This window comes from Trichosurus vulpecula, chromosome 9, assembly GCF_011100635.1.
Source record: "Trichosurus vulpecula isolate mTriVul1 chromosome 9, mTriVul1.pri, whole genome shotgun sequence".
Classification (NCBI taxonomy): domain Eukaryota; kingdom Metazoa; phylum Chordata; class Mammalia; order Diprotodontia; family Phalangeridae; genus Trichosurus; species Trichosurus vulpecula.
Window position 1 is genome coordinate 124864582 of NC_050581.1, and position 10138 is coordinate 124874719.

Below are 10138 nucleotides of genomic sequence, written 5' to 3' on the forward strand. Positions count from 1 at the left end.
GTTGGCAGATCGGTTTTAAATCAACATCACAAGATATCAGTTTGTTGTAATAATATATATATGCACACATATATGTTTGTTATTACTATAATTTGTTATTACTATGCTTTAAACAAAATATCTCCTGAAACTTTTAATAAAACACTATGACAGAAAAGTGATTGACTGTTTATTATAGTCACTCATTATTATTTAAGAACATAAATGTCATGAAAAATACAGAATAACTCATAATTTCATGAATCCCTGACAAATTCCCAGGAATCATTTCTTCTTCATTCTGGAATGTGAAAGATTAACATTTGTTGGGAGTTTGAAAACACTAGTTGGGATGATGCCTTACGTAATGGTCACTGGGCCAAAAATGCACAGTGGAGTGAGAATTTAGACCAGTTTCCAAAAGTAATTACTTGGCCTTTGCCAATTATATAGCGATTTAAGGTTTATAAAGTGCTTTATAGGCATCAGTTAGTTTGAGTTCACAAAAACTGTGAGGTATGTCTATAGGTAATATCTACATTTTATACATGAGGAAACGGATGTTCTGAATTAAATAACATGTTCATGGTTACAGAACTAATGAACGTCAAGAGGGCAGATTTAAACCCTCAGACTTCAATGGTACTTTATATGACACATCACCATGCCTCTGTATTATATCAAATTTAACCTCCCGAGCCCCAGTTTCAATGCCCTCCTCTCACTACTAAAACCTTAATACTACTCAGCTGATAAGCTGATCCTGATGGTTTTTGCAGTGCACTTCCTCTACCTCAGATGCCTCTCACCTACCTAACCAACCTAGATTTAAATCCTTCATGCAGGCTTTTCGGGTAAATTTTGACAATGTTAGCTGGTATCTTTTCAGAACTTTTATGTCCATGGGAACTATATGTTTTCCTACGTTAATTTGTGGTCATATGTTTCTTTGTAAGTGTTCCTAGAATCACTATATTTGAGGAATCCTATTAGACTGGGCCAGCAGGGACTATGTCTCCTACTTCCACTCTATCATGCCTCAGTAAAGAGCTCTGTACAAGTTGGGGAGACTGCACAGGTTCATCGCAGCTAGATGAATCTCCACACCAACTGATGAGCTCTCAGATTAAGAGAGCCTCCATTTACTGTGTCAGCAGCAAACTACACCAAGGAAACAATCCCACCGAGTTCCTCAACTAGAACAGGACAAAATTGGGACCACATTTTATAGGATCTTTATTCAGGGTGTCCAGATGAGTATCAAGCTTCACCCATTCATGTTTGAGATAGGTAGGGGAAAGATTTCCATCCCTGTCATACTATTCCTCACTTAAGTTTGTTCAGGATTGTCTCTCAGTCTTTCAGGGCCTAACTTCCTAGGCTTTTAGAAAGAGTGAGAATATTTTGCCAACAGAGAGGTGATCCATTTTGGTAACCTCTTCTGCATTGACTAATAAGCCCTATGAGAACACCAGCCTCCTTACTTCTTAGTTTTATCTTATTTTTGAAGAAAGACAGCTTAGTCCAGTTTGGTCACTCAAATTATTGGCCAGACTTTACTCAGAGCTGGAGGGATGCTATGTGGACAGGGTGCCAAACAGTTGCTTGCTCCACACAGAACGATAACCAATGGTTTGGAGTTATTGGGATGTGACTCTAGTTGAATCCAAGAATGTTGTAGGGGGGTTGTACTAGATAACACCTTAAGTCCCTTCTCGCTGTGACACTGACTTTCAGTCTGTACTTGATAATCACACCTTGTATGTTATGGTTCTGCCTCAACCCCAGTCCAGGTCCATCAGTCCAAAGAGCAGGGCCCTGTAGCGCTGTTTCTTGGTGTGCACCTTAATGTGGGCTGTGAGCTTAGATTGTTTGGGGAATGCTTTATCGCACTCGCTGCAGCAGAAAGATCTGGCCTTTATGTGTCTTCGCTGGTGGACTCTCATATCTGCTTTCATTCGAAAGTTTTTACCACACTCTGGGCACTGGAAGGGCCTCTCCCCTGTGTGCAATCTGATGTGCTCATTGAGATAACAATGTTTGGTGAAGCTCTTACCACATTCACTGCAGGAGAATGGCTTATCTCCCCTGTGCTGGCGCTGATGGGCCTTCATGTCAGCTTTTAGCCTGAAGCACTCGTCACACTCTGGACACTGGAAGGGCCTCTCCCCTGTGTGCAGGCGCTGGTGCCGGAGAAGATGCCCTTTTTGGCGGAAGCTCCTGTCACACTTGGGGCACTGGAAGGGTCTTTCCCCAGTATGCAGAAGCTGGTGCCGGAGTAATTCGTATTTTCCAGCAAAGTTCTTGTCACACTGTGCGCACCAGAAGTGTTTCTCTCGTCTGTGAATCCTGAAGTGTTTGGTTAATTGAGCTTTGTGAGTGAAGCCCTTGCTGCACTCACTGCAGCGGAATGGTAAGGGCTCAGAACAGTTCTGGTTTTGAGGGTCATGTCCATGGCTTTCCTGTTGTCTTGAACTTGAAGATCCAGAGTCCCCTGGAATGACAAACAGATCCAGTCAGTCCTCATGACTTGACTAGGTGCTAACCACAACTGCAACAACGGCATTGTAAGTTCTGCGGTGTGCTTTATATACTTTATCTTATTTGATCCCCATGACAATCCTGGGAGATGGGTGCCCCCACTTTACAGATGGGGACGCCGAAGCTCAGATTAAGTTGCTTGCTCATGGTCATGGAGCTAATAAGTGTCTGTGGCAGGATTTGCACCTAGATCTTCCTTGCGCTCAGGCCCGTGACCATTTCTTTATGCGATGATACTGTACTATCATCAGGGAACATGTCTTATTTGCCTTTGTAGTCTGCTCAGTATGGAGCCCAGCACTGCCAGCAGGCTATGTGGGAGGGAACACTGGATTTGGAATCAGATGATCTGGTTTTGGGCCCTAGCTCTGACATTTACCAGCTATGTGACTTCTCTGAGCCTCATGTGCAAAACCTAGATAATAATCCTTGCATTGTTGTGTGGACCAAATGGCACACTGCATACAAAACCCTAAAAGGTTTTGATTAATTGATTTAATTAATTAAATGATTAATTAATGTCTTGAACTGAATTTATCACTCTAGATCCTTCTCCCAGTTAGACACTGACTCTCTGGCTTGTCCTGCGGTGAAAATCCAATTCCTGTCCTGTGTTTTCCTGCCAGAGAGTCAATCACTCCTCCTCTAAATTCACTTCTTAATTAATGCAATGGAATATAATTAGATCACTGAGACTGGATTGAAATTGGAGACGCAAACCTCAGGATGACAGGTAACAAGTACTAAGGCCTTGTATACCATGTCAAGGGACATTAAAACCTGTGTTAGTCCATATATTTCCCCCCTGAATGGAGCCAGTCAGGTCTGGGGGGAAATGCTTTGGGAGAATTGAGAATATCTTTTTCAAATCTGTGGAATAACTTACACAGAGGTCTTTGAGAGAGACTCAGGATCATCATTACCCTCTGAATTTCACCACCGTATTCAAGGAAGTTTCCAGGAAGATGCAATGCTGGAGGAATGATAAATCTCCAGGAGGTGGAAGTGGAAACTTACACAAATGAACACAGGGGAATTACTCAGAAACTGTGACTGATTTTCCTACAATCTACGATGGGCAAACAGGCTTAGCCAATGTTTATGATAACAAAAAATAATAAATAATGAAAAGCTATGTTATCATTTAAAATTTTTTTTTCACTTTCCTTACAATTAATCTATGACAACTAATATGTTAGCAACATCTTATGGTTACAAAACACTTTAAACACATTACCTTATCTGACCTTTACAACAGCCCTGTGAAGTAATGAATATAAAGTGCTTTGCATGTGATGCAAATGTTTTCAACCTCATCTTATGAATAAACAAACTTAGAGAGCTGAGTTGCTTGAAGTCATACAACATATAAGTGGCAATGATAACAGTAATGATAGCCAATAGGTACATAGCACCTACTAAGGAAGGCACTGTGCTAAGGGCTTTACAGATATCTCATGTGATCTTCACAACATCCCTGGGAGGTGGATACTATCATTATCCCCATTTTACGAAGAAACTGAGGTAGAGGTTAAATGACTTGCTCAGGGTCACACAGTTAATGAGTGTCTGAGGCTGCATTTGAACCCTGGAATTTTTGACTCCAGGCCCAGTGCTCTACTGTGCACCTGGCTGCCTAGGTAGTTTTGTTGCTTCTCCAAAGCTCATGGGAAGAGAAGGAGCAAGAGGGGCACCATTTAGCCACATTCTCCCTGACTTCTCATATTGAGAAGTAACTATGCTTCTGAGCTAGGGTTCCCCATCTGGTCCCCTCCTTCAAATCCTGATGATCTGGGACACAAGTCTCTAGAAAACTTTGGCTACTACAAGTGGTAGAACTACCTGTAGGAAAGGAAATCAGAGAAGGGCTCAACCTACTCCCTTATGAGATATAATCTTGTCCATATTTGAGGATTTCAAGCCTATTTTATTTCAGGTGTCTTTTATTTAAGTAAAAGAGATGGCAGGAATCTCATTAAATTCTCCTCCTCTCTGACCCACAGAGATAACCAGGAGGCCCTTATATCTTCTTTTTCCTCATCCTGGGACAAAATTTCAGACTTTAACATCGATAGCATACCTGGCTTATTACTAATTGGAAATCAACAGCCAAAAATGAAATAACATCTGCCCTCATGATGTGGCACATGGGTCTTCCTGACTCCTGAAAGGTTTCATCTTTTTTAAAATCTAGAACTTCAGGAATCCCAATCACGCAGAAAAAATAGAGAACTCCTCTCTGTGTGTTCAAGTTGAGTTACGTCCCCCACACTGACAGTGAGGTTTGTTTTGGGTCTTGAGCCCTGGAGAGTTAGTCTCTTTACCACTCTTCTGAAGCCCATCCTGATACCAGACACCAGCTCAGTTCAGCATTAAAGGAAGATTTAAGTTTCCCAGCTAAGGGAAGCTGGACACACTTTTCTGGTTTTGCTGTTCTCATCTTTTCTCACTCACCACAAAGCAGCTGCATCTTGGTATGCTTCAAGTCAAGATGCTCGTCATCTCTGAAGCCAAATGCCAGATCTCTTGTCCCTAAGTATCCCTGACTTCTGATGAACGGCTCTTCTCCCTGTTCAATCCAGGTGATCAAGTCTGGCTTGGCAATGGCACAGCCTACATAGAGGTCACAAAGAAGAAATTAAGTGTATTTTAAAAAAATTTACATTAGATGCACAAATTATATGATTACATATGCAAAAACACATGGGCCTCGGGGTGCTATAAAGCAGAATACAATTGTTCACACTCTTAACAGAGTTAGGCTTAACATATTTGGTTCTAAGCTGCCCATGATGTGTTTCATATTTCCCCATTTCCCACCCCCCAAATATCATTACATGGTACATAATCACTTAATAAAATCAATTCAAATTATTTTTGTTTTGAGAATTCCTTGAGAGCCATTTGAGTGGTTTCAAGATACTCTGGGCTATCAAGAAATGAGGCATCAAATCACAGGGTTTTGAAAGCAACTGACTTTAGAAGAAACATTTCCCGTAGCTTACTTGGGAATAGTTTCCATTACCACTCAGAGCAAATGGATGGACCTTGTCCTTAGAAAGAGAGATGAATGATTTAAATGAAGATACTTAAAAACTAAGCTTTTGTTTTGAAAACGTGTGTCACTTAAAAACTCTCATTATCTTCATACTTAACTTAGGCACAGAGTTTTCTAACTTGTTTAAAAATCTTCCAAACAAAGAGTTTCGGTGGACTTTGAGCCTACTTTTAAAAAATCCAACACTGATTAGTTTGTAAGAACAAATAATTGTTATGATGAGAGATGGACCGATTCATCATATTTATTTATATGGCACCATAACATTTGTATAGTATTTTCCTTACAACAACCCTGTAAGGCAGGGAATGATAAAGAGGAGGAAATTGAGGTTCACAGAGATGAAGTCACTTGGCCATTTCAAACAGCTGGGTAGGCACTGGAGGTAGCACTTGAACCTAGGTCTCCTTGTTCCATTACCTCTTCCCATTATACAGTGCTCTGTCCAAAGTTACCAATGGCCTTTTACTTGCCAGATTTGGTGGTCTCTTCTCAGGTATCATCCTCTTTGATCTCTTTGTAGCATTTGACACTACTGATCATCCCTCCCTTCCATTCCCCTTTGGGTTTTCTTGACACTGCTCTCCCCTTATTCTATGTGTACGATGGCTGTTCCTTTTCAGTCTTCTCTGCTGGGTCATTATTCTTATCCTGTCACCTATATGGGCGTCTACCCTGTGGCTCTATCCTGGTCCCTCTTTTCTTCTCTCTTACACCAGTGGTCTCCAAACCTTTTTGATTGTACACCCCTATTAGTTCTATAATACCAATGGCCTTTTGGATATCTCCTGGATGTCCTTTAAATATCTCAAAGTCACCATGTCTAAACCAAAAATTCATTTTCTTTCCCCCTCAAGCCTTTTAGTCACTCAGGTTTACAAAACTGGAGTCCTCCTTGTCTTTTCTCCCTCCCTCATCCATCACATCCAATATCCTGCCAAGTCCTATTGATTCTAGCCCCACAATATGTTATGTATTGATGCCCCTTATCTCCACTCACACGGCCATCACCCTAATTCAGATCTTCACTGACTCTTACAAGATGGCAATAGCCACCCAGATCTGTTTCCTAGCCTCGTCTCTCCCCTCTTTAATCTATCTTCTGTGTGGCTACCCTATTTATTCCTAAAGCACAGACAGGTCTGACCATGCTACTCCCCTGTTCAAGAAACTCTTGTGACTCCCTCTTGCCCATAGGATCAAATACATACTCCTCTTGCTTTTCAAGCCCTTCACAATCTGTCTTCAGCCTACCTTTTCAGTCTCATCAGATGTTATTTTCTTTCACTCAGTCTAAATTCTAGACCAAGAAAACAGTTTGCTATTGCTTATACATTACTTGGCATCTCCTGTCTCTCTGCTTTTCTATGAGCTGCTCCCTTCTTCACTTCCACCTGTTAGGATCCCTACCGGCCTTCAAAGTGTAGCTCTAGTATGACTGTCACCTATAAGAAACCTCTCTTGATATTACCCCAATGAATGTCTTCACTGGATGTTACTTTGTATACAGTTTTCCACGTAGATGTTGTTTTCCCCAATAGAAGGCAGGTTTCTCGAGATTAGGGGGCTATTTAGTTTTTGTCCTTGTATCCCTGGCATCTAGTATAGATTACCCAGTACGTGGTGGGCACTTATAACTATCAGTTGAATAAAAGGAACCCTCGAATAATCTCTGAAGTAGGTGGTAAGGTCTAAGTCTCATGTGAAAAAGATTTGGCTTAGGCTTCATATGCTGGATGGTCTTGATAATGAGATGGGGAATCTGACGAGCAGAGGTTGTGGTGATTCAGTTTTCCATCTCAACCTCTTCAAACCTAGTTTCTATCCAAACAACTCTGCAAAAACAGCTTCCATGAAGGTCACTAATAAATATCACATAGTTCAGTCGATCAGCACTTACTCATTTTACATCCGCTTTACTCTGTAACTTTCATTTAAACCTTTGTTTTGAAAATATCTTGACTACAATTCTCTGTGAAGCCTTTACAACCTCATTCCAGACCTCAAGTGATTTCTTCTTCCTCTGAACATTTATAGCACGTCTGGCAATTAATCACACATTGCCTCCTGACATATTACATTGCTATACTGAACTTTAAAAAAAGGTCTCTTGTAACACTATTTACAATTCCATATTTTAAATCCTGTTTATCTTTTAGGTCTCAACAAAGAACAAACTCCTTGAGAGCAAACAGGTATCGTTTCTTATGCAACTTTTTATTCTTCCCAGAACTTGAAGTAACTTTCACAGAGCAGGCACAGAAAAAAAAAAATTTCTAATTAATGGACTGATAAGGTTAATGATACTCTCTGGCCAGGTAGGTAGGAGGAGTCTCTGGAATTCCTGGTGGGTGTGCTCAAAAAAGATTTTTTCATGATCTACTATGCAAAACTAGTCATGGCAAGATAGTGGAATTAAAGTTGTAAAAAGAAAACCACGTGACATATAGCAGGCAGGAAAATTTGAGGTATCATTCATTGTTAGCAGGCATTTATTAGATACTTGTGGGACTGAAATGAAGCAGACGACAGTGAGGTAAGTGAGAAAAACACTTGCTGTTTCAATTCTGGGGGAGACTACTATTAACTAGGCTGAGGCACACAAACGCCAGTGACAAATGTGGAAAAAGCCATTAGCTGTATAGGACATTTCACGGACCTGACCTAGCATTGTGTCAAGCTAGACTAGACTACAGTAACACAAATGAAAACACCACCAAAACACAGCCATACTTTACAGATAGATTTGTAATGGCCAATCTTGGTCTGAGAGAAGAGAAGAAATATACTTTTCTCCGCAGAGAGGTGGGAGACATGGGGGCAGAATGTTTAATACAGTGTAAACAATCATTTTTGTTCTGTTTCGCTTAATAGTTTTCTTTGTAAAAAGAAAGTGTTCAATAGGGGTGGGGTGGATTCTAACAAGTCACTAACTTAAGAAACAAAAGGCATCAATAAAACTTTGTCTAAAAAGGAAACTAAATGATACGAAAAGAATAATTTAGAACTGGGTTTCAGGAAACCCGTTTCAGGTTGTGGATGGAGATGCTGGGTGCTTTTTGAGGCCTCTTCCAGTATCTGATTTTATATAACTCCCCAATTTCCCTATAATAATAGCCTACCCAATGAGACCAAGGTTTCATAATTGGTCATCACCACATGCTTGTAAAGCTCCTTCTGCCATTCCTCCAGGTTTCTCCACTCCTGCTCCGTGAAATACATGGTCACATCATCAAAAGTCACAGGCACCTGGAAACAAGCATGAGAAACACAGACTCATTTTAAATTTTATTTCACCCATTTATAAACGCCCCATTCCAGGCACCATTTCTACTATTTCATTTTTTCCCCCCACACAAGGTTGATGCTAAAAACGGATGCCCACCAGGCATATTTTAAACACTTTGATCACAGCCAACAAGGAGAAACCCTGGGTGTTGCCTCGCTGTGAGCAAGGCTTCTCTCTTCCCAAGTGCGTGGCAGCAACAAGACAGGCAACGAACGCCTGCTGGACGAGGCAGATGCGCATCTGTAAAGCCCTCTGCAAACCCTGAATCGGGCTGCACAGATGCCACACGCGCTGGTGCAGAGGAAAGGCTCCCCCGCGGCGGACCGGGGAGCCACGTGACCGGCTCCATCGAGCCTCTGCCCCAGGGGCATCCTTTACCCCAAAGGGATGGGCTCCCTGGGCCGCTGCCAGCCTCCCCACCTCCCCCTCCCTCAGGACCGCGGCGCTGGGTTAGGGAGGCCTAGGTTCAAATCCAGCGTCTGCTCGGCACCGTTGATTGGGAGACTCGGTCTTTCTAGGCCTCAGTTTCCCCTCTCTGTAAAGCGAGGGGGTGGGGCCTCGATGGCTTCTCCCGTGTCCTTCCCAGGCCCCTTTTGGGCCAGGCCCGATGGCCCGGAGCTGTCCCTCCCGCAGGCCGCAGACCCTCCCCGAGAGCTCCGCCTCTCTCGCCCCGGGCCTCTGCGGCCGTTCCCCGGCCGCTGCCGCTCTTACCGGAGCAGGCTCCCCCGCGGCCATGGCCTCCTCCTCTCCTTCCGCCCCGCGTCCGTAAGCTCGGGCCTCAGTCAGGCCGCGCGCCATCCGGGTCACGCCCCCCTCCTCCCTTAGGGGGAGGGGCCTCGCCTGCTCCCGACGCTGCTCCCTCACAGCGCCCCACTGCGGGCCGGCGGGGGAACTGCCTCGAGCCGCTGGCCCACCCCTTCCCTCAGCTGTGCTGCTCTCTTCCGAGCCTGTGCTCGCTGTGTAAGAATGCAACGCCTCCATTGTACAGGCGAGGATACTGAGGCCCAGAGAGAAGAAGGATCCCGCGGAGAGTATGATACAAGCCTCCAGCCTTGCAGGCCAAGGCTTCGTTTAGTGCCGCCTGCGGTGACCCGATGGCGGTACTTGGGATAAGTGCTACCAGGGCTTTGGGGGTCTCCGAGGCCTTTACACTCAGCAGGGTGCTGCTAAATGCTTCACGACTGGCTCCGTTGAAGAAAAATTGTATGCACGATACATTTTTAAGTTCAGTCTGCATTATCAGGAGTTTCTCCATCACTTTCTTAAGTCTA

At 43.3% G+C, this 10138-nt stretch overlaps 1 protein-coding gene across 1 annotated transcript; it reads right to left on the reverse strand.

Moving 5' to 3' along the window:
- LOC118832238 (gastrula zinc finger protein XlCGF52.1-like) lies at positions 1–9848 on the reverse strand. Its single transcript, XM_036739637.1, has 4 exons — positions 9579–9848; positions 8701–8827; positions 4975–5133; positions 1–2473 (listed from the first exon to the last, which is right to left on the reverse strand). The coding sequence occupies exons 1-4, from the start codon at positions 9846–9848 to the stop codon at positions 1758–1760; spliced, it is 1272 nt and encodes a 423-aa protein (XP_036595532.1). The 3' UTR covers positions 1–1757.
- Between the last annotated feature and the right edge of the window lie 290 nt (positions 9849–10138).